This window comes from Zygosaccharomyces rouxii (assembly GCF_000026365.1).
Source record: "Zygosaccharomyces rouxii strain CBS732 chromosome C complete sequence".
In the NCBI taxonomy this organism is placed as follows: Eukaryota; Fungi; Ascomycota; class Saccharomycetes; order Saccharomycetales; family Saccharomycetaceae; genus Zygosaccharomyces; species Zygosaccharomyces rouxii.
The window spans coordinates 582,014-604,855 of NC_012992.1; the positions used below are offsets into that span (position 1 = coordinate 582,014).

General features: G+C 37.6%; 11 protein-coding genes and 1 non-coding gene across 12 annotated transcripts; 8 read left to right on the top strand and 4 right to left on the bottom strand.

Moving 5' to 3' along the window:
• Positions 1-222: 222 nt before the first annotated feature.
• On the top strand, positions 223-2,448 carry RRP6 (exosome nuclease subunit RRP6; the record flags this gene model as incomplete). Its single annotated transcript, XM_002495935.1, has 1 exon — positions 223-2,448. One exon carries the CDS (start codon positions 223-225, stop codon positions 2,446-2,448), a length of 2,226 nt encoding a protein of 741 aa, XP_002495980.1.
• Positions 2,449-2,533: 85 nt separating this feature from the next.
• Positions 2,534-3,157, bottom strand: YPT7 (Rab family GTPase YPT7; the record flags this gene model as incomplete). Its single annotated transcript, XM_002495936.1, has 1 exon — positions 2,534-3,157. One exon carries the CDS (start codon positions 3,155-3,157, stop codon positions 2,534-2,536), a length of 624 nt encoding a protein of 207 aa, XP_002495981.1.
• Positions 3,158-3,933: 776 nt separating this feature from the next.
• On the top strand, positions 3,934-5,055 carry ZYRO0C07722g (pirin family protein; the record flags this gene model as incomplete). The annotated part of the gene is made up of 1 exon (XM_002495937.1): positions 3,934-5,055. The coding sequence occupies one exon, from the start codon at positions 3,934-3,936 to the stop codon at positions 5,053-5,055; it is 1,122 nt and encodes a 373-aa protein (XP_002495982.1).
• A 305-nt stretch (positions 5,056-5,360) lies between these two features.
• Positions 5,361-7,004, top strand: ALG6 (dolichyl-P-Glc:Man(9)GlcNAc(2)-PP-dolichol alpha-1,3-glucosyltransferase; the record flags this gene model as incomplete). The annotated part of the gene is made up of 1 exon (XM_002495938.1): positions 5,361-7,004. The coding sequence occupies one exon, from the start codon at positions 5,361-5,363 to the stop codon at positions 7,002-7,004; it is 1,644 nt and encodes a 547-aa protein (XP_002495983.1).
• Positions 7,005-7,504: 500 nt separating this feature from the next.
• Positions 7,505-7,577, top strand: ZYRO0C07766r. Its single transcript has one exon. It is a non-coding gene; the product is annotated as a tRNA-Arg (tRNA).
• Positions 7,578-7,866: 289 nt separating this feature from the next.
• Positions 7,867-8,871, top strand: SGT2 (Sgt2p; the record flags this gene model as incomplete). The annotated part of the gene is made up of 1 exon (XM_002495939.1): positions 7,867-8,871. The coding sequence occupies one exon, from the start codon at positions 7,867-7,869 to the stop codon at positions 8,869-8,871; it is 1,005 nt and encodes a 334-aa protein (XP_002495984.1).
• Positions 8,872-9,021: 150 nt separating this feature from the next.
• On the bottom strand, positions 9,022-12,321 carry ZYRO0C07810g (uncharacterized protein; the record flags this gene model as incomplete). Its single annotated transcript, XM_002495940.1, has 1 exon — positions 9,022-12,321. One exon carries the CDS (start codon positions 12,319-12,321, stop codon positions 9,022-9,024), a length of 3,300 nt encoding a protein of 1,099 aa, XP_002495985.1.
• A 176-nt stretch (positions 12,322-12,497) lies between these two features.
• TSR3 (ribosome biogenesis protein TSR3) lies at positions 12,498-13,343 on the top strand (the record flags this gene model as incomplete). The annotated part of the gene is made up of 1 exon (XM_002495941.1): positions 12,498-13,343. One exon carries the CDS (start codon positions 12,498-12,500, stop codon positions 13,341-13,343), a length of 846 nt encoding a protein of 281 aa, XP_002495986.1.
• Positions 13,344-13,532: 189 nt separating this feature from the next.
• DNL4 (DNA ligase (ATP) DNL4) lies at positions 13,533-16,367 on the top strand (the record flags this gene model as incomplete). The annotated part of the gene is made up of 1 exon (XM_002495942.1): positions 13,533-16,367. One exon carries the CDS (start codon positions 13,533-13,535, stop codon positions 16,365-16,367), a length of 2,835 nt encoding a protein of 944 aa, XP_002495987.1.
• A 119-nt stretch (positions 16,368-16,486) lies between these two features.
• Positions 16,487-18,532, top strand: NPR2 (nitrogen permease regulating protein NPR2; the record flags this gene model as incomplete). Its single annotated transcript, XM_002495943.1, has 1 exon — positions 16,487-18,532. One exon carries the CDS (start codon positions 16,487-16,489, stop codon positions 18,530-18,532), a length of 2,046 nt encoding a protein of 681 aa, XP_002495988.1.
• Positions 18,533-18,662: 130 nt separating this feature from the next.
• CIN8 (kinesin motor protein CIN8) lies at positions 18,663-21,587 on the bottom strand (the record flags this gene model as incomplete). Its single annotated transcript, XM_002495944.1, has 1 exon — positions 18,663-21,587. One exon carries the CDS (start codon positions 21,585-21,587, stop codon positions 18,663-18,665), a length of 2,925 nt encoding a protein of 974 aa, XP_002495989.1.
• Positions 21,588-21,776: 189 nt separating this feature from the next.
• Positions 21,777-22,658, bottom strand: UTP23 (rRNA-binding ribosome biosynthesis protein UTP23; the record flags this gene model as incomplete). The annotated part of the gene is made up of 1 exon (XM_002495945.1): positions 21,777-22,658. One exon carries the CDS (start codon positions 22,656-22,658, stop codon positions 21,777-21,779), a length of 882 nt encoding a protein of 293 aa, XP_002495990.1.
• Positions 22,659-22,842: the final 184 nt, after the last annotated feature.

Here is a 22,842-nt window from a genome sequence, read left to right on the forward strand (position 1 = left end):
GCTTGTTCTGTTCACCGTCTATAAAAAAGTTGGTTCTTATCCTGGTGCAATCCTGCGATATGCATCCGATAATACAACCTTATGTTTTTCTCCTCGCTCGGCAGCTTCTTTTTTAGCGATCGCTTCACCAGAAAGAAAAGTTTTCGACTAAGTAGGGCGCTGTGAATTGATGAGTTACATCTTCACTATTAACTTCAGAGATTTGGGCAATACAAGAATACCATGGCTGAAGAATCTAATGAACAACTGCTACCCAAGGTGGTTGGTACAGTAAGAGCTGCCGCAGCTTTGGCTGCCCAAGATGTGGACTTTTATCGTAGCCTTGATAAAGGAGTGGCTAAATCTCTGGATAAAACTTCAAATGAGCTGGTGAGCATGATTAATAGTACTCTTTTATGTATTGATCAAAACTCTAGGCTTTTAGAAGGAGGTAAAGAAAAATTAGAAGACTCTCGTAAGGACTTTAGCAATTTGATGGACAATCTTTTCGAAAAGTCAGACCGGTCTTTGGATATCTTGAGAGGAAGAGCTCCTGATCGTAAAGGAGCAGCATTAATGTACTTAGACGATGCAGCAAGAAGTGATATGATTCCCGCGAAACGTATTCTGAAGCCCCAGGTCAGATTCCAAAGGCCGATTGACAATACAGAAACGCATCCATTCAAGCCGCTGTTGGAAAATAAACCCCATGCATTAAGACCGTTGTCAGACTGTGTTAGACTTGTTCAAGCTGATGAAGATATTCCTGAGCACTACCCTCAGCCTTATGAATACGAGATTGAAAATCAAGAATATAATGAAAGTATCCTAAAGATAGCGGAACCCATCCCCTCGAAACCTTGGGATGGAAGTGAACCAGTATGGGTGGATAATAAGGAATCATTAGACTCGATGTTACAAGACTTGAAAAAATCTACCGAAATTGCTGTTGATTTGGAGCATCATGATTATAGGTCTTATTATGGTATTGTATGTTTGATGCAAGTCAGCACGAGACAGACTGATTATTTGGTGGATACACTCGCTCTACGAGATGATTTGGTGGTTTTAAATGAAGTTTTTGCAAACCCCTTAATTGTGAAGGTTTTTCATGGTGCATTTATGGATATTATTTGGTTGCAGAGAGATTTAGGTCTCTATATAGTAAGTCTTTTTGACACCTATCATGCATCAAGGGCGCTTGGTTTCCCCAGACATAGCTTGGCATATCTGCTGGAAACATTCGCATCATTCAAGACATCTAAGAAATATCAACTGGCGGATTGGAGAGTTAGGCCTTTGTCTAAAGCCATGAGCGCCTATGCGAGAGCGGATACTCACTTCCTATTGAATATTTATGACCAGTTGAGGAATAAATTAATAATAGAAAACAAGCTCGCTGGTGTTTTAGCTGAATCGAGAAATGTTGCCAAGAGAAGTTTCCAGTATTCCAAGTACAGACCGAAAGTCCCCAATTCTTCTGTTTATTCACCTGTCGATAGAGCAGATGGGTGGAAAGTTTTGATGAATCAGTACAACATACCGCTGGAAAAGGAAATACTGGTTAAAAATTTATACGAATGGAGAGATACAATTGCTAGAAGAGATGATGAATCGCCTAGATACGTTATGCCTAATCAGCTTCTTGCATATCTGGTGGATTACACACCACTTGATCCTACTGGTGTAATCTCCGTGAGCCCCACTGTTACAGATCATGTAAGAACCAATGCTAAGGCGTTAGCTAATCTGATAGTCAAAAGTTTGCAACAGATTGCGGATGCGGGAAGTGATATCAAAGTCGAATCCGTGCAGCATAAGGACCAGCATGATTTGTCCCAAGTGTTGACAGTTGGTCAAATAGAATCACAGGTATCTCAATTTCATGATTTGTCTAAAGCCTTTAAGGGTTTGTCTCAAGGTACAAACTCTTCAAACTCTTCATCCTCTATAATATTCGGCAATATTTTACATGCTCCATGTGGATTTGTTGGATATGGTCGCAGTTTGAAGAAACCCGTAACTGATAAACAAATTGAAAAACGTAAGCTGGAACTATCAGAGGCACTCGAATTTATTGATGCTGAAACTGCAACGACAATCCAAGAAGAGGATCGTGGCTCAGAACTAACACATGAACCCGCTGATGATAAAAAGGTTTCAGAAAACGATGAATCTAAGAAGGAAGAAGCCAAAGAAACTGAACCTGAGGAGGATAAGAATGAAATTATTACTCTTAAGAAAGTAAAGGACAGAGGTAAGAAATCGAAGAGATCTAATGAATCGGAACCAGAGGAACCCATTGATTACAAGAAATCTAAGAAAATATTAGAAACTGAAAAGAAGTCTAAATCAACTAAAAAGAGAGCATTCGATCCCTATGCCGCCAGCAATGATGCAGGAAATGCACCTAAACCCAAGAAGAAGAGAAGAATGGCCAGGGGTAAAAGCGCCTCTTTCAAGCGCTAAAATATGTATAATAGTCTTTTATAGTAATATAATATAGTGATACTAGTATTGTTGAACAAATATATTATTTATAGAATAAAAATCATTAACAACTGCAAGCGCTTGGTTCACCATCCAGTTGAATGTTAATTGCATCATTGAAATCTTCTTCGAATGCGTCTGCATCCGCCTGGTTTTGCTGTAATGCACTTCTTGCAATTTCTTCGAAAGCAGTATCAACATTAATTGCATTCTTAGCACTCGTTAAAAAAAGTGGTACATTGCCCAACGATTTCGCCAATTCTTGAGCAGATTTTACACTAACAGTTTTCTTTGATTCTTCAACATCTACTTTATTACCCAAGATAACAAAGGGAAAGGTTTCTGGAGACAAAACGTTCGCATGTACTAAAAATTCATCTCTCCAAGATTTAATATTTTCAAAGGATTTAGCATTGGTCACATCATAAACTAATACGCAACAATCAGCACCTCTATAAAACGCAACACCAAGCGATTGGAAACGTTCCTGACCAGCAGTATCCCAAACTTGCATCGTAGCCACTTTATCATCTACAGTAACTTCTTTTGTTAAAAAATCAGCACCAATAGTAGCCTTGTACTGTTGAGAATATTTATCATTAACATAACGATGCATCAAAGATGTTTTCCCCACACCAGAATCACCGAGGATAATTACCTTTAATATATTCTTCTTTCTAGATGACATAACGATCTGTAAATTCTTTTTGGAGAGGGTTTGCTTACTTCAGTCCTACCTCTATCCGATTATATTTCCAATCTGATTTCTATAGACATAACAACTCTCCTACTCTTTGTACTTCGATGTTAGCTTGGTTTAGGTACGATTAGAGAGTTGCTGCCCTATGGTGCCATATATCATGTTACACGAAATACTTATAAACCCTAAAAAATTGGCTTTGGAATGAATTCATTAGCGGCTGTATAATATGAGAATCATAACCGTTCTGTTAGGATCGATTGGTCTCATATGTATCTAAGCTACAACCTTGAGATTATGCAAAGGAAGTTTCGTATCGAATCATTTCAAGAAAAAAGATGATTACCAATGGTTACACACAATTATTTTAATATTTGTAAGGATCGGTGTCTGCATAATAATTAGTCAATGGTAAGAAACAACCATGAAGTATCCCACAATCTAACTAATAGACTGAGTAACAAATATCTTCTTAACTGTCTCAAAAATTCAGTTTGAATAGCAGTCGCTGGTGGCGAGGAAAGCTCCGTTGACTTTGTCATTGCGGTTAGTAGTAAGCCTGCGGGGATACAGGAACAAACACAACCGCGCGTTGATGCTTACCTTATTAAGAGGTTTACAAATCGATGACTACAATTATACCAGTGAATACGTACGACAAATGATTAAGCCCTTGACAAATACTTAAGAGGAGATTAGTTGATCGTTCAAGAAGTAGTAAGAAGCTTCCAGTAGTACAGTTCTTTATTAATTTTTTGAAAGAAATGTCTGAGAGTGAAAAGGGAAGGGTCACTGGAATAAATTATTTAAAGGTTTTGATTTTTACCTTGGTTGGTCTGATTGCTTTCCAAAGTTGTTCATATTTAACATCTAATAAAGACAACAAGCAGTTGTTCTCATTTCTATCAGGACAGGAACAAAATCCAAAGGAACCAATAAATTATCAATTTAACGACGGTATAATGAGCAAGAGTATATCAGTGAGGTCAGTTCTAAAGAACTTTATTGCTATCGAACAAGAAGAAGGTGTTGGCGCTCGAGTTAGAAGATCTATCGGTACCATGAAAATGAGAAGGTTTCCACCTTTTTTGATGCTGGATGATTTCTTTGTCAAGCCGCCCGCAGGTTTTCCTGATCATCCTCATCATGGTCAAGAAACCATTACTTACAATCTTAAAGGTATGATTGCTCACGAAGATTTTACAGGTTCCAAGGGGGTTTTATTCCCAGGCGATTTACAATTCATGACTGCTGGTAAAGGTATTGTTCATTCCGAAATTCCAGTTAGTTTGGAAGACGGTAGTGCCAGTAACGGTTTACAATTATGGGTTGATTTGCCAGCAGAATTGAAAAATTGTGAACCTCGTTACAGAGATTTAAGAAAGAAGCAAACTCCAGAGGTCAAAGTTAACGACAATTTGACAGTTCGTGTTATCAGCGGTAAATCTTACGGTGTGGACTCTGTACAGGAGTTAGCTTACACTCCAGTGCATTTCTACCATTTCATTACCAGCAAAAAAGGTACTGAATTTGCTCAAGAATTCCCTAAGGACTTTAACGTTTTTTTCTACATATTGAAGGGTTCTCTGGCTGTTAATGACCAAGTCTTCCCAGAGCATAGCGCAGTATTTTTTGACACTGATGGTGAAGGTGTCGCTGGTACCTCTGTTTCTGATGATGCAGAGTTCGTTTTAATCGGTGGTAAAATCTTAGACCAAGAAGTGCTTCAACATGGTCCATTTGTTGAAACAAGCAGAGAACGTATGATTGACGTTTTTAGAAACTATCAATACGGTATGAATGGGTTCGAAAATGCTCACTCTTGGGACTCTAAGATCGCTGGTGGTATCTCAGAAGCAGAAGCCAGGAAATTATACAAGGAATGAAATGTATGAGTGGCTTTTGTATGACGGTTCAATTCTTCAGTTTGTTCGTTTAATAATATATTTACGGCGATAGCTCATTCATAGTTTGGTTGAGTTGTCTGTTGCAGCAATCTCTGACTGCTTAAAATACCAATGGCATTATTATTTATATATTTCATAACTTCAATTATTTTGTATTAGGTTTAAAATCGTTTTTCGAATAGATATTTTATTTATCCAAGCATGTAAGCGACCTTTTTCGGTTCAACAAAAGATTTAGTCAAGTGCAGCCCAACCCTATTGAACCTGAAAAGTGTCCAAATAGGATGCCCTCTAAAACATCGAAGAAGGTGGAAAAGGCTCAAGCTGATAATACAGCAGAGGAATCTTTCTACGCATCACCTCTTTACGATTTTTTGTATCCGTTCAAACCAGTAGGATCTCAATGGTTACCTGAGTATATCATCATCCTATTTGCTGTCATAATAAGGTGTGCCATTGGGTTGGGACCTTATTCAGGTCAATCGGTGAAACCAATGCATGGTGATTTTGAAGCTCAAAGGCATTGGTTAGAAATTACGCAACATTTACCCATTTCTCAATGGTATTATTTTGACTTAGAATATTGGGGGTTGGATTATCCACCTTTGACCGCCTACCACTCCTACATTCTAGGTAAATTAGGCTCCCTAATTAATCCGGATTGGTTTGCATTGAACGTTTCTAGAGGATTGGAATCTAATGATCTGAAGACCTACATGAGATTTACTGTAATTTTAAGTGAAGTTATATTTTATATCCCAGCTGTGGTATATTTTACGAAGTGGGTAGGTAGGCACAGAGGTCTAAGTCCTGTTGGTCAGTTTATTGCAGCTGCTGCCATTCTATTTCAACCTGCTTTGATGTTGATAGATCATGGTCATTTCCAGTACAACTGCGTGATGCTTGGTTTTACTGTTTATGCAATTAATAGCTTGATGGATGAATTTTATGCACCAGCAGCAGCTTGTTTTGTCCTTTCCATATGCTTCAAACAAATGGCTCTGTACTACTCACCTATTTTCTTTGCCTATTTATTAGGCAGATGCGTCTTTAAGACTGGTATTCGCTTCCCAAGATTTTTATCAATAGCCATGGCCACTATCGCCACATTTTTGGTAATGTACATTCCTTTATATATCATGGGTAGTGGATCACAAAATGTCTTACAGTCCGTTCATCGAATTTTTCCATTTGCTAGAGGTATCTTTGAAGATAAGGTGGCCAACTTCTGGTGTGTGACGAACATCTTCGTGAAATACAAACAGTTATTCACGCAACAGCAATTGCAACTGTATTCCTTATTGGCTACTGCACTAGGATTTTTGCCAGCTGTAGTGCTTGTACTTCTATATCCTAAGAAACATCTTGTTCCTTTTGCACTAGCAGCATGTTCGATGTCATTCTTTCTCTTCAGCTTCCAAGTTCATGAAAAGACTATTTTGGTCCCACTTCTTCCAATTACTTTATTGTACACCTCCACTAATTGGGATGTTCTTTCATTGGTGAGCTGGATTAACAATGTGGGACTATTTACACTATGGCCACTTCTCAAGAAAGATGGATTAGCATTACAATACTGTGTTTGTTTTGCATTTTGCAATTGGTTAATTGGTAACTTCAGTTTTGTAACTCCAACATTTTTACCCAAGTTTTTAACCCCAGGGCCATCTGTGAGTAGTGTGGATAGCAATTATCGTCGCAGAAGTTTATTACCTAAGAGTATCATTTGGAAATTGATCATTGTTGGATCTTATATTTCCATGGGAGCTATTCATGTGCTAGACATGTTCGTAGCGCCACCCCTAAATTATCCTGATCTTTGGGTTATTTTAAATTGCACTCTTGGTTTCGGTTGTTTCATGCTATTTTGGCTATGGAACTACTATAAACTTTTCAGTTTGGCAGGACAGTCTCTACAACAGTTGTAGTTTAGATAGTAGAATAACAGCTATATTTTTCTTAGCAATTACTAAATTACTGTTTAGTTCAGCATTGTCAACATTTAGTGATAGACCTGAACATTCCTCCTAGTTCCCGAAGAAATAAATAGCCAATTAGTTAGTAAAAGTTAAGCATCAGACTGAAGGTATATCAACACTATTTAAGCAACCTAAATTGTTTGAAAACTTTTTATGTCCACAATAGTGATCAGGTACTGTCCTTTCACATCTTTTTGAGAGACGTCAAACCTCAATCGGATTCAAACTAGTATATACAACTCTTCTGAAAAACTCCTTTCATTACTGCAGGCATTCCAATCAGATAATAATAAGCACACTATAAGAATAAGGCTTTAATCGCAAACTTAATTGTAGATTCTATGAAACGAGCAAATGAAATAGAAATGGCCGCCGACATTAAATGTTTTCACATAGTTCAAACTATTATTGAAAAGCATCCTAATTCACCCTCATTTTCCAAATTCTTATTCCTCGTGGCCCAATGGTCACGGCGTCCGGCTACGAACCGGAAGATTCCAGGTTCGAGTCCTGGCGGGGAAGAATATTTTTTTGAACATATATTGCCATAAAATGGTAACATAATCAAAAGGATCCCACTACCAATAATCTTCATTCCCCATTGTCGTTTTCATTAATGTTGCTAGAACTTTCCTCTAAATTTTTCTAGTTTTCCGTCGTTTGGCAGGTAAGAAAGCTCACCTTAACCCTCGCGTGGCAAGAAAAAGATCAAAAATGTGTGTTATTAGTTTAGAAGAACACTTAACATATTTATCCCTCGTTATTCTCTCCTTCTTAACTTTCTAAAGAAACTATTAAACAATCTGAAATCATGGCACCCTCTAATAAAGATATCTCATCACTAATCGTCGATTATTTGGCTGATGTGGTAGACAAGAAGTCCGTTTCTGAAGATTCTATCGATTCGTTAAATGTTGCCATTGAATGTATTACCGAAGCCTTTGGCATCGAAAAGGGTTCTTCTTCCGCAGCATTTGGTGGTAAGAACTTAGCAGAATTATTAAGTGCAGGTGCTGGTGCACCTTCTTCTCAAGGTGAAAACGTTAAAGTTAATATTCCAGCTGAAGATGCTGAATTAAAGAGCAAGGCTGAAAGTTTGAAATTGGAAGGTAATAAGGCTATGGCAGGCAAGGATTATGAATTAGCTATCAAGAAATACTCTGAAGCTATTTCTGTTGTACCAACGAATGCCGTTTACTATGCCAACAGAGCCGCTGCACACTCTTCTTTGAAGAATTACGATGAAGCTATTAAGGATGCTGAGTCTGCTGTCAAGGTTGATTCTTCTTATTCAAAAGGTTACTCTAGATTAGGCTATGCTAAATTTGCTCAAGGTAAAAGCGAAGAAGCACTAGAGGCTTACAAGAAAGTTTTAGATATCGAGGGTGATTCCGCCACTGATGTTATGAAGAGGGATTATGAAACCGCCAAGAGGAAAGTGGAACAAGCTCTTGAATTGAATAAAACTGATGAGACGGAAACAAGTGATAGAGGTACTGGTGAACCAGCTGGTGCAAACCCAGGTGGTGGATTCGATTTATCGTCTATGCTTGGTGGTGGTCTTGGTGGCCTTTTGAACAACCCACAAGTCATGCAAGCCGCTCAACAAATGATGCAAAACCCACAAGCTATGAGCCAAATGGAAACAATGATGCAAAATCCTAACGTCAGACAAATGGCGGAAAAATTTGCTGGTGGCAACGGTACCCCCAATTTGAATGATATCATGAACAATCCTGCTCTAAGGGATATGGCAGGTGGTCTCTTCGGTGGTGCAGGTGGAGGTGCTAACCCAGGTGGCGCTCCAAGACCATGATTTCAGTTCAGTTACTGAACCAATTTTATGTAGTTTAGCTATTGCAAATATTGTTCTTTTATTCCAGACAAGCTTATTATTCACCAGTAATTAATTAACCCAATTTTTTTCTATCCTGTATATCGTTAGATATTAAAATTTACAGTGTTTCTATATATTATTTTCACCTTTCCTACTCCTGTAAAGGGCCCGCTTACGCATTTCTACCAACCTTCCCTTTAAAATATTAATATTTTCCCTAACCGCCCTTCTCAATATGCCGTTAATAAAGAAGTTACTTTTGAACTCCATATATTTGCTTAATTCTTCGGCCAGAATTTCATGAGTAGAGCTTATTCTATCGCCCACTCGTCTCATCCTCTTTTTACAGTCAGCTAAATCTGAAGATAATTTCGATTCCATCTTTTCTCTTTTACCTTCAAAAAAACTGGCAATAATGCCAGTCCCAGAATCATTTCTAGAAATGTTGGGGAACTTTTGTTTATAAACTTTGTGCATCTCCAACACATCACCGTAGAGTTTCCACCATTCTGGTATATCCACCGACAATAATTGTTCCACTCGATCAAGAAGCTTTCCTGTACAATTTTCCAAAAATGCAATTTCTCTAACAAATGTCATGGTAGCTTCCTCCCCAAATGCACAACAATTTATTTCCAAATCCTTAAACAATAGTCGATCTTGTGCTAAATTATATTCCGTGCCAAACAAGGAAAGAAATTGATAAGAATGCGTAAGATCAGTATTCTTAAGTTTCAAAAATATCAACAATTTTTTCATTGTCATTAGTTTCAATTTCACCGCCGACAACTCCCCACGATTAAACCGAAGAAAGCTTGCCATGATACCGATTTCCTCAGGCTCCACATTCTTCTGCTTCTGGAGCTTTTTCGAATTATTGCACTTTTTATCTTGGGATCTAATCCAAGAAACTAATCTAGATTCTCTAAGAACCAATTTGTTAAGGTTATCGTGTCTCAGAAGCACATCGAAGCAATCGGTAAGCATGTAGAAGAAATAGAGGGTCTCTAATTTGGCAATACTTGGCATTCTGCTTTTATAAAGATTGGATAAATCCTCTAAAGCTTTCTCCAGTGGTAAAAAAGATGCAAAATGCATCTTCAGAAGTACCTGGAACAGATTTTGTAGAGTTTTGATGTGAAGCTTGACCGTCTTATACTCCTCATCTGCCCCTGCACCTATTTTGACAGTAATATGGAAAAACCAGCTGGGAGCCTCGTATTTTAAATGATGCACAAATGCTAATTCAAAGGCAGTCGTCTTAATAGCTTGTGAAACTAGCTCTTTCAAGACTAGGGGATTTCTGGCATAATCAAATGAATTCAAAAAAGACGGATGCTGTAATTTATCCAGAATGATTCTTTGGTCGCGAATAATTGTCTTCACGTTGTCGAAACGATTGTACCTTGTATAGATCATTAAAGGGGTCAAACCCTTCTTGTTGGTACAATTAATATCGACATTATCATAATCCAGCAAAATGGAAACATTATTCTTAATGATGTGCAAAAGCGTATTGCCCTTGTTATCCTCGTGATCAGAAAATTGAAAGTCTTCCCCGTTAGCTTGATACCACCGTACTGCACTTCTAAAAGCCGCTGAAATCATAGCCTCATAATTCTGTTGATCGTAACACCTAAAAATAGTGAACAATGGCGTATGACCATTAGAATCCTGGGATTTCCAGTTGATATATTTGCCGATGCTTTCTAGGATATTCATCTCATGGGTCAAATAGTGTGCCACTGTTCTCCTGTTTTTATCAGCCCTGTTAACATATTCCCGAAGCTCTTGCTCAGTGCAAGAGTTCTGTAAAACTTCCACTATCATTTGAGCTGCTTCACTATTATCACATTTTAGTGCTTGTATCAAAAGGGTTGATCCATCTACAGTTTCATCGTCCAATATGTCCTCTAAGGGAAATATATCTTCGTAGTTTTTAAGCAATTCATATAATAGCCCATTTTTATCATTAATAATACACTGTGATAATACTGATTCGCCCTGTGGAGTTCTAAATTCCAAATTACTTCGAAATTGCGAAATATCTAATACTGCTTGCCCCGTCGATTTATCAGAAATCAATATATACAACTCCTTTGCCTTATTAGAGTCATCTTGCAATTTTTGCAACTTTTTGGTACCTTTTAAACCGTCAAAATAAAATACAACCGCCTCCAATGTAGATATTGCATAACCTAGAATACCAAATTTAATGCTATTTTCATCCTTCGAGAATTTTTTCAAATAGAAAAGATGACTCTTTATATTTTTCACTTGCGTTCGACATACCACCAAAACAAAGAAACTTATTAAAGTATCAGCATCCATGGTTATAGGTAAAGTTTGAATATCCATATCTTGTTCCCTCGTATTGGACAAACTTTGTAATGTATTTATTAGACAATCAGCCTTTTCAGCATGTGTATGAGTCAAAGGTAACCCAACAAACGAATTTATCGCTAGGTCAATATTCTTTTCCATAGTTGTAACATCTTGTAATCGAAATTTTTCGTATTTCTTTTGGTACAATTCAGTTTCCAATTCGTTAATGGAAAGAAATTTTAATGGTTCTGTGTCTATTTCATCCTTTCTATAGGAGTTAACAATTCTAATCCAAACGTCATCAAACAAGTTTAACTCCACATAGTCAAATATCAAATCATAAAGATGGGGTATCTTTCGAAACAATTCATCATTTACCATTTTTGCGTGAACTTGTTTCACTATCATGCGGAAAAGCTCTTCATAAGGACCTTCAGTTAAGGGAGTGCTTCTGTACCTATTGAAATAACCATTTAAAATATTAGACCAATCCGGATGCAATCTCAAGATATTTTCGAAAGATGACCAACTCTTTTGCGTCAGATCCCTTACTAAGCTTCCCTTTGCATCTACACCGTTAAAGTTTCCCTGAGCTAGACCTCTAGGAATATCTATTTTTCTAATCAGTGTACCAATTAATGGATGATCGATGTGCACCAATGCAAACTTCTCTGAACCATTTAAATAATCGTTAAAGTTTGTAATCAATTCCACATTCTGAATGCGTGCTCTCCTTCTCAAAGGGAACCCTTCTGTAGTAAGAATTTCACCACTCGATGATCGTACCGCCACCCTTTTATCATTCAAGGTTTTGTATTCAGTTTGACTCGCTGATAGATTGAAACCGCCATCACTATAAGTATCTTGTTGTAAAAGTAGTATATGAGATGCAACAAAATCATAGTTTTGACAAAGATCATTCATTGATGAGCCTGATTCTGCGTCAACATGGTAGAGTAATTTTTCAGTTGGTGGTACTAAAAGGATAAACCTCTCTGTCTTCAATTTACCAAACAGTTTCTTGAACTGTGAATCAGATGGATTAGAACAATTAAACACTGAATTCACTAGAGGATTCAACAGCACCGGTATATGGTAGGCCATAGCTGTTGATCCTTATAAGTCTTTCAGTCTTGAGTAGAAACATTCCCAAGCCCTTTTTTCGATTCTTCGCTTCGCACTTCTTCATCATCGAGAAGCTCATCTCATCTCATCTCAAACTCACCAAACTCAAAAAAGATCATTTAATAAGTTTGAATCACCCATTTTGATCTGTAATCATGGGTAAGGGCAAGAATAAAAATCATGAGGTCCGTAGTACCCGTCCCGGCAGAGGTGCTAATGGCCATAATTCTAAGCAAAACCATAAACATATGGAGATGAAGCATGGTGGTGCCAGTAATTCCAATAAGACGAACTTTCCTGTTAAATTAGGAATGTGGGATTTTGATCACTGTGATCCAAAGAGGTGTAGTGGTAAGAAGCTAGAAAGGTTGGGCTTAATAAGGTCTTTGAGAGTTGGTCAAAAATTTCAGGGTGTTGTAGTTACTCCCAATGGGACAGGGGTAGTGTGTCCTAATGACAAATCTATTGTAGAAGAACACGGTGCGTCTGTAGTAGAGTGCTCATGGGCTAGGCTGGATGAGGTTCCTTTTAACAGAATCGGTGGACGTCATGAAAGATTACTACCATATTTAGTCGCTGCAAATCAAGTGAATTATGGCAGACCATGGAAATTAAACTGCGTAGAAGCACTAGCAGCTTGCTTTGCCATTGTAGGAAGAATGGATTGGGCTAGTGAACTACTATCAAATTTTTCTTATGGACCCAGTTTCTTAGAGATAAATGCTGAACTGTTGGAGATTTACCAACAGTGCACAGATGCAGAATCAGTAAAGGATGCAGAATCAGCATGGTTAGAGAAGATTGAAAAAGAAATCAAAGATCGTAAGGCTCAAGCAAAGAATGAAGATATATGGATGACTGGGAACGTCAATAGGATGCCAGCTGCATCTCAAGAGAGCGATGAAGAAGAAGACGAAGACGAAGACGAAGAAGAAGAAGAGGAAGAAGAGGAAGAGGAAGAGAAAGAGGAAGACGTGAAAGAGGATGTATCGGTTGCATAGAACAGGCGGTATAATTATGGATTCACGTGACTGTAGGTAGTTGTAATTTTACTTTAGATATAAATCAGATCAATTCTCAGCAGCAGAAGAAGTTCTGCGTATTATAAAAAGAATGAATAACAAATCTACAGCTGCCTACTTCTAATCTATAAGGGACTAGCTAGTCATGTAAGCTTGGCTATCCCCACTATGAGTACTAAAACTGATGATCAAAATAAACCGCATAATTTTGCCCCTTCACCAGATTTTAAATGGTTATGTGATGAGCTCTTTGTCAAAATAGATAATGTTCAGAAGCAGACTAGGGACCATGGCGCTTTTAAATCTCTAACGGTGAAATATTTTGAGATAATTTCATTTTTTGTCAAGTTATGGAGAAAGACTGTTGGTGATAACATTTATCCAGCACTAATCCTGATTTTACCTTATAGAGATCGCAGAATATTCAATATTAAGGATTACACGTTAATTAAGGCTATTTGCTCTTTTCTAAGATTACCCGCTAATTCCGTTACGGAAAAGAGACTTTTAAGATGGAAGAGAAGGGCTGGAAGAGGTATTAAATTATCTGACTTTTGCGTGGAAGAAATTAGGAGACGTAGAAGTGAACCATTGAATGGAGAGAGGATTACTATTGATAAATTGAATGAATGTTTGGATCAATTGGCAGAGGAAAGAAACACTAAAGGTAGAGGGTTTAAAAGTTTAGCAGATTCATCGGTTTTCAAATACTGTCTGGAAAATATGTCATTTACCGAGATGAAATATTATTTTGACATTATACTTAAAAGTAGAGTAATTGGTGGTCAAGAGCATAAATTTTTAAATTGTTGGCATCCAGATGCTAGAGACTATCTAAGTGTTGTATCTGACTTGAAAACGGTCGCTGATAAGCTTTGGGATCCATCTCACCGACTGAAAAATGATGATTTAGGCGTTAATCTTGGGTTACCTTTTGCACCATTTTTAGCCAAAAGGCTCTACATATCTTATGATAAAGTTGCCCTTAGATTGAAAAGCGATTTTTATATCGAGGAGAAGATGGATGGTGAGAGGATTCAATTACATTACATGGACTATGGTCGAAAACTGAAATGGTTCAGCAGACGTGGCAATGATTATACTTATCTCTATGGTGAGGACATTGGAACCGGGACGGTCGCTAAATACCTTCAGTTGGATCCAAAAGTTAGAGAGTGCGTGTTAGATGGAGAAATGATCTCATTTGATACTGAAGAAAATTCAGTCCTACCATTTGGGCTTGTCAAAAGCAGTGCTCGTGATTCTTTAACCGCTGAAGGTATACTTACTCAAGGTTACCGTCCATTGTATATGGTCATTGATTTTCTTTACTTGAACGGTGTTTCTTTGATTAATGTGCCTTTGAATACTAGAAAACAGTATCTATCTGCCATTTTAAATCCGTGTCCTCACGCTGTGGAGATAATCCAATCGATGCATTGTTACGACGATACTTCTATAAAGAGCTCTCTTGAGAAAGCCATAATGATGGGATCAGAGGGAATTATCTTAAAACATTTTAAATCTAAGTATGAAATCGGAGCAAGAACAGATAACTGGATTAAAATTAAGCCGGAATATTTGGAGCAATTTGGTGAGAATCTCGACTTGCTAGTCATTGGAAGAGACCCTGGTAAGAAGGATTCACTTATGTGCGGCCTGGCAGTCCTAGAGGGGGATGAAGAACCAGGTGCTCAATCTGATAAGCAAGTTGTTAATTTGGATTCTGAGGAAGAAGAGGAACCTCGAAAGGCCGTAAAGAAATTTATATCTTTTTGCACAATAGCTAATGGTATTTCTCAAGAAGAATTTAAGCAGATCGAAAGAAAAACAGCCGGTAAATGGAAAAACACAGAAGACCACAAACCACCAAAAATCTTAGAGTTCGGTTCAAAATTGCCAGAAGAGTGGATCTATCCTGAAGATTCTGTTGTCCTCGAAGTGAAAGCCAGGTCTCTGGACAATACTGAATCTAGCGGCAGGAAATTTAAAGTGGGTTGTACTTTACATGGTGGATATTGTAGGAGAATAAGAGAGGATAAGAATTGGACAGAATGCTACACGTTATATGAATTGTGGCAGGAAAGGAGGAAAAAAGTCCCCCTTTCTGAGGATTCAAACAACCAAAAGCCTATGAAGTCTAAGAAGATTCGTAGGCCTCGAATTGTATCTCGATTGAACCAGACATTATCTTGTGATGATGAAGCAAAAACTTCGAGTATATTCGATGGTCTAATCTTTTACGTGATCTCTGACTACATGGCATCTCAAGATTCGGAGAGAATAAGCAAGGAACAACTTTGTGATTTAATTTCAGGGAATGGTGGTAAACTAACTTTCAATGTCATTTCTGATCATCGCGTCAAAGGTGGCCTCCGAATTATCAGCGGGAAATATACTTTGGAATGCAAGGCACTCATCGAACGAGGGTACGATATTCTTAGTCCCCAATGGCTTATGGACTGCGTCAATACTGGCTTTCTTGTCACGATAGAACCTCGCCATTGCTTCAGCGTCTCAGAGGATATGGAGAAGATAGCGAGGACGAGAGTAGATCATTTCGGTGACAGTTACGATGTTGAAATTACTGAGGATCGTCTTAGAGATATTCTCACGTCGAAAGAATTCGACTCAGATTTTTCCACTGGATCTTTAGACGTGATTTCCGATGTGGAGGATATCCCACTATTTTTATTTTCAAGAAGAATAGTGTTTATTCCAGAAGGCTTCTCCTACCTGGATACCCAGTTATTGAAACACAAAGTAAGACTGTATGGTGGGCAGTTGACTGACAATGTCAATCAATGTAATTTGATCATAGTGCCAGATGGTAAGATCAATCTGAGAGGTCGTATCATAAGTGATTTACGAAGGCTTCTCTCGACATTTGCCGCCATGACTGAATTACCGCCCGCAATACCCTGGATTGTCATCCCAGCATGGATCGATAGATCCATTGAAGAAAACATCCAAGTACCAGAGGAGGACTTCCTAGCTGTATAGAATTAAGGAGGAAACATCCCATAAATTAATTAAATTATTTAACTGTTGGTTCTGTGAGGGGTCATCTGACCTGACGTTGTTAAGAGTTTGGACAAAAGCTCGTTGAGTTTTAAAGGGCGATGAGTCTTCGATACATACAAGCATGCGCGAATACAGGAAGAATGACAGATCAATTTGAAGGTTTTGTCCCTATCCATACTTTATTCTATGCAGTATTCCATCCAACCAAGGGGACTCAGGTACGATATGAATATCCTCCTGGAAATTTAGAGTACAATAACATCAATTTCGATGCCATAAAGAATTACATTATACCCAAGCCCCAATTGTGTCACAAGTTGCTAACCTTAAAATACAAGGGCTACAGGATAGTCTGTTATCCGGTAACGGTCAATTCACCGTATTATGCAAGGAACTTCTTCAGCTTTAACTTTGTCTTTGTTTTTCCTTATGACTGTGAAACTTCGTCATATGAACCTGCTATAGCTCGACTGGGGAAAATGTTTAGAGTTTTGGAAGAGCAGAACCAGATTCTTTCTAAAGCGGAAAATGATCCTATTTATTTCGATTTTAAATTGGCAGATAATACTACGGAACAAGATGGCAAACTGAATGCAGAGAAGAGTTTTAAGGGACTCACGAAGAGTCAAGGAATGGCATTAGCAAAATATAATGAAATAATGAAAGATTTGGAAAGTGAGAAATCTGACTTTTCAGTCCAAGATTTAGTAATGCGTATCTTTCAAGATTTAAACAATTATTCCGAATGTCTCATACCCATCGATGAAGGAAACGCAGTGGATATTAAAATATTTCCCTTAAAAACACCACCAAATTCATGTATTTCCATAGAAGATGTTCCTATTTCAACTGTAAATCTGAAGACCATCATTGACGTCAATTGGGACCCCACGATGCTGAAAATAGTACCATATATTGATGGCCTCAATAGTATTTCAAAAATAGCGAAACTGAGTGACAGTGATGTTTCTTTGGTATTGGAATGCGTCAAACACTTAGTCTATTATAACTGTGTGATATTAGCCGATATATTCCAGTTCAGCAACATCTACGCGCCCACAAGCTTGATACGACAATTTTTGACAGATCCAACCTTAGCATCGGAGTGCCAGTCGCATGTTACCTTAGCTGGTCATTCGTCATTGTCTGAAATGCCATTCGAGAGGTTAAGGAAGTTTGATCTCGATGATATGGATCAATCGAAAAACCAAGAGTCTGGATCTAGAACAACTTCTATGAGCTCCAAGAGCGATAGTAAGTCGAAGCGACCATTTTTCTATTCAGCGCCAAGAAATCCCTATAGATTTAATCAGCGATCTCAAAGCAGTTTCTCAAGTACAAATACAAACGTTACACATGATTTAGCTAGACATCTACCGACAAAGGCTTGCTTGTTTGACCTGTACAGGACCCTGAGTCAAGGGGTTACCGTTCGTGAATGGTACAATTTGAATTATCAGACCATCAAAAAGAACGACATTGATGTTAGAAGATTTATTACATTTGGTGTGATCAAGGGACTTATTTACAGATGTTTTTCATTCCCAGTTATGAAGAAGATGTCCATATTCGACTTGGCACATAAGCTTCATACAGCTGGAAATCTAAATCAGGTCACGAAAAAAGGTAAAGGACAGAAAAATCTTGCAGAATCGAAGTACGTCTTTTCAACATCTGACATGAAATTGGGCGAAGGCTCAAAAATGCATCAAAACTTCAGTGTTGACATTGCCGATGAAGTACTTCGGAACGTTTATAAGAAACTGTCCAACACAAACGAACCTGGTTCTCGTGATGACTACCCACTTTCAAGAATATATCGAGAGGAATCGCACGTTAGCTTATCAGCATTGTCTGGAGATAACGTATCGCATCCAAAGAAACCTGAACGAGTTTCTAAAGTCGCCTTTGATATGAACAAAGATGATCCAGTACCATATTCTTTATCACAACAAAAGGGTAAAAATAAAGAAAGAGAAGCTGCAAAATTGGATAGAGCAAAGAATAACCAGAAAATAATTTTATTGGAATCGATTGCAGCCGCTGATTGTCTTGATAAAATATGTGTCAAATTGGAGAAGCCACGACACGAAGTGGAAGAATTACTACATGAGCTGGGTGATTACAAAATCATCAATAGTTGATAGTGGTACACCGTTATTAGAACCTATAAATTTGCTTTCTAAAAGCAGTTAATTAGTAATAATACAAAACAGTACGTATTGGTACTGAAAGAATCGAAAGTGTTAAAGCTCATCCATCACCCGTGTTTCTTTATTCCAATCGTGAGATTTTGTTTACATTCTCCTCTAAAGTTTCGTTGTCTTGATGTCTCTTAAGTTCACCATTGCTCTTACTCAGTTGGTCCTTTGGTGGGGATCGCAATCCATACCTCCAATTTTCAGGCAATTGATTGGGTTGAAGCACAGTAGGTTTTAAAGGACTTCTTTCACTATTTTGCCCGAGAGGTGGAGTAGTTGCAATTTTATTCTGATGAAGCGTACTATTTTCCGATGCAATAGTATTTCGAATACGTTCCTTCAGTTCATCGAATGCAGAAATATGACCTTGTGAAGATTTAATAGATTTGTATAATCCATTTCTTAACGAACTGTCCTTGTTTATTATATCAGCAATTTGCCTCTTGACAACTTCATTACCATCCAAAATCGTAGAGGCATCTTCATAACCCTTTACTTCATCCTTTACTTTCGAGACTGATCTGCTGATAACGTCGGTCGATGAACCGAATGTGGATTTGATGTCTGAAAGAGCTGATCTCATATCGCCGTTGAAACCATTGCTAATGGAATCACAGTTGTTAATCAGGTCGAACGACTCTTCCCATTTTTTTCTTTGTGGTTCAAACAATTGCATTTCTTTATCAATAGCTTCAGTCGTAGCTGATTGTAAACTTTTCATCATTAAAGTTTTATTATCTTTCAGATGATCATCCATCATCTGTTTAAATTTTTGTAATAACCCATCTGCCGAAAATTGTAATTGTTGATAGGTCTTATCGATATGTGAATTGAGTACTTCTTCGTGATTATTTTTGAAGAAGTGATCATTGAAATATTGTTTCAAATTATTATACCCCTCACTGATATCAGAAAGGTTTTCGGTTAACCTTTGATGATAAGTGTTAACAGTAACTTCCACTTGGTCCACTTTATTAGAAATTGCCTGGAAAACAGTGGGGGCCTCCTCCAATATTTTTTCTATCCAATCCTTATACATTTTTTCCGCCCTCTTTTGAGCCAAGCCCAATAGTTCGACCACTTCTTGCCTCAACACATTTAGATTCTGTTGGATCCCATTTTGTTCTCCTTCATGAAGAATATCATTACCACTATGATTGGTTCTAATATCTTCAATATTATTAACGAGCATTTGTCTAAATTGTAAGAATTCCTGTCCTAAAATCATTTGCATTCGTTCTGAAATTTGCTTTTCTCTTTGACCATATTCTTTAATTACTGATTGTGTAAGCGACAACGTTGATTTTAAGTTACAAGTCATGTCTACCAATTCTTGCTCCTTTTTATGCTGAGATTCTAATTTTTCGGAAAGTCCACTCATAACATCTTTCATATTTTGTAATTTGATTCTTTGTAATTCATTAACTTCGTTAGAGGCTTTTTTATCCTTTAATAAAAGAGAATTTTGTGAACTTAGTCTTTCAATAATTCTTTTAGATTCTTGTATCTCAGTTTTATAGGATTCCAAATCATTAGTTATCTCTTTATAATTATCTTGACTCATGTAGACACCTTCTCTCAATTTTGTTGAAAGAAGATCTGATTTAACCTTTGCCAATTCCGCAGTAATGTTTTTAACAAGTATGTCCTTCATGATAAAAGATCTCAACTGAGGTCTATTTTTTATGTTTTTAGCCTTGGAAGCATATTGTAGAGTACTGCACGTCTCTTCAGAGTTAATCTTCGCAGGTGATATCGTTGCTATTAGAGCTGTCTTTGTATTACCACCAAGAGAATCTTGCAATAGTCTGGTTAACTTAGATTCTCGAAATGGTACATGTGCACTTTTGTCTGCTAACGAATTGATCACTCTACCTAATGTTAAAAGTGACTGATTAATGGAACCAGCTTCTTTAGCTCTTTGGTGCTGAGCTCCAGATCGACTAATATTTTCAGAACCCGCTAGATCCACCAGATTCATTTTGGAAACTTTGAACATTTCGCCTTGATGTTCTCTGTAAAGTGTTATCGTGAAAATGGTATGTGATCTACTAGAAAAGTCGTTCATCTTTGTAGTGGCTACTTGTCTATTCCTAAGGCCTTTTTGTAAAAGTTGAAGACCATCTCTTGCTGAGGTAATGTGGAAATCTTGTAAATTTTGGATATAGACTCCGGAAGGAGAATCCTGTTGTTGTTCCCTTTGCTGTTGTTCCTTTTGTTGTTGTTGAGCTTGTTGTTCTCGTTGCTGCTGCTCTCGCAGTTGATGTTGTTGTTCTCGTCTCTGCTGCCACTGATGTTGTTGTTTCGCCAGCGAACTTGATAGGGGCACCGTACGCATTCTTCTTCTATTAATCATTGGATCTGTCACTAATTTTGGTGAGTTATTCCTGGAATTCTTCCTACTACCGCTATTACTATTTGAACCTGAACCCGAATCGTAAATTCTTAATTTTCTCATTGATGAATTTTCAACACTATCATCTAATAAATCCTTTAACTCTTCATTATAAAGCTCCACAAAGGAACATTTAACCACATAATCTTCATCTCGCAAATCTAGTGTTTCGAAGAGTTTAAACAGAATTCTTGGAATTATACCTGCAGAATCACTCAATTCATCATTGTACAATTTCTCATCACCTGTCATTGTATAAGTTTTACCAGTTGATGTCATACCATAAACTAAAACCGTACAATTATAGCCTTTGAGAAAATCTCCAAATAGTGGTTCTGCGATTTCTTTAAAGATTAATTGTTGATTAGCGCTCGGTCCAAATACTTTGTCAACAGCATACGTCTTCGAGTTCATCTGTGCAGTAATACCAACATCATCAGTAGTATTTATAGCAACTTCATGAGAACCCATCACATCAGGAACTGAAACTACCACTGAACTCTTTGCCCTTATCTCTCTCTCATTTCTACCTCTACTCCTAACGGCAACCGTTATATTAAGTTCTTCTGCATCTTCACCACCTCCAGCCGGTGATGATCCCATCCTTTTAAAGGTCTAGTGGAAACCAATTGAATACAATTGTTTTAACTGACCCATCCGTATTATTGTTTTCATGGGCATCAATCCATTTGCAACTTTAGTTTACTTTTAAGCTCACTTCGTGTTTGTGAAATATCGTTATTTACGAATCCATAAAAAGTATTATACAAAAAAATTGATTTACGCGTCTTGTTAATCACTGTTTTGATCTCCTTGAGGACGATCTTCTTGAGGACGATCTTCTTGAGGACGATCTTCTGCTTCTACTTCTCCTGCACTATTCTCCTGACCATCTCCGTCTTCATGTGAACCTTTATGCTTACGTCTTCTGCGTCTCTTCTTTTTTCCAGCGTCCTCGTGTTCACGTTCACTCTCATGTTCTTGTTCTTGTTCTTGTCCTTGTCCCTGTCCTTGTTGTTCTGGTTTCTTTTGCTTCTTTCTGACACTCAATGGATTCGGACCTTTTGGACCCTTACGTTTCTTTGCTGGTGGTTGGCTTTCTGATTCCAACTCATTCTCTACTGATGGTGTGGTCTTTAATCCAGCCAATTTAGGATCGTTGAGCCCTTTCAACAATTTTTCCCTTTCTGACATTTCATTTACACGACTACTAGCTTCACTTAATGGTTCCATAACCATAACCGATCTTGACATGTGAATTAACGGTACACCTGGAACTTTTCTGAGCTTTCTTCTCAATGTAACATCCTGTGAAGCCACCACATAACGATGTTTATTAGAGCCATTAACGTTAACAACACTTTGAATACATTCATGTGGTGGTTTGGCTTCCTTTGGTGGGTGATTACAACGACGCCTTTCGAATGATTTACCCAATTCAATAGCATCTTGATTTTTAGTGAAGTAAAGTGCTTGCATACAACATTGAGTTATCATGGGTTTTACTTCTGCCTGCAAAGTCCTTTTCAACCCACCAACTAAATCGTAATGAGATTTTTGACAATCCGATACTAGTTGATCATCTATTAGAACTTGATATGGTTCTCTAAATCTAAATGCATAGTTATAAACTAGCATTTGTTTTTTATATGACTTAGCTCTTTTCTGACGCATCTTTAACCTCTGTTTTACTGCAACTCTGCCTTTGTGAAGATGGGAGTACAGGTACTTCTAAGTTATCTTACACTTACTTTTAAGTTCACCTCCATCTCATCTCATCTCATCTCATCTCATTTTTTCGTCAACTCAAATTTTTCAAGGGCGCTCTGCCGTATAACGAAAAAAACTAAACAAATAA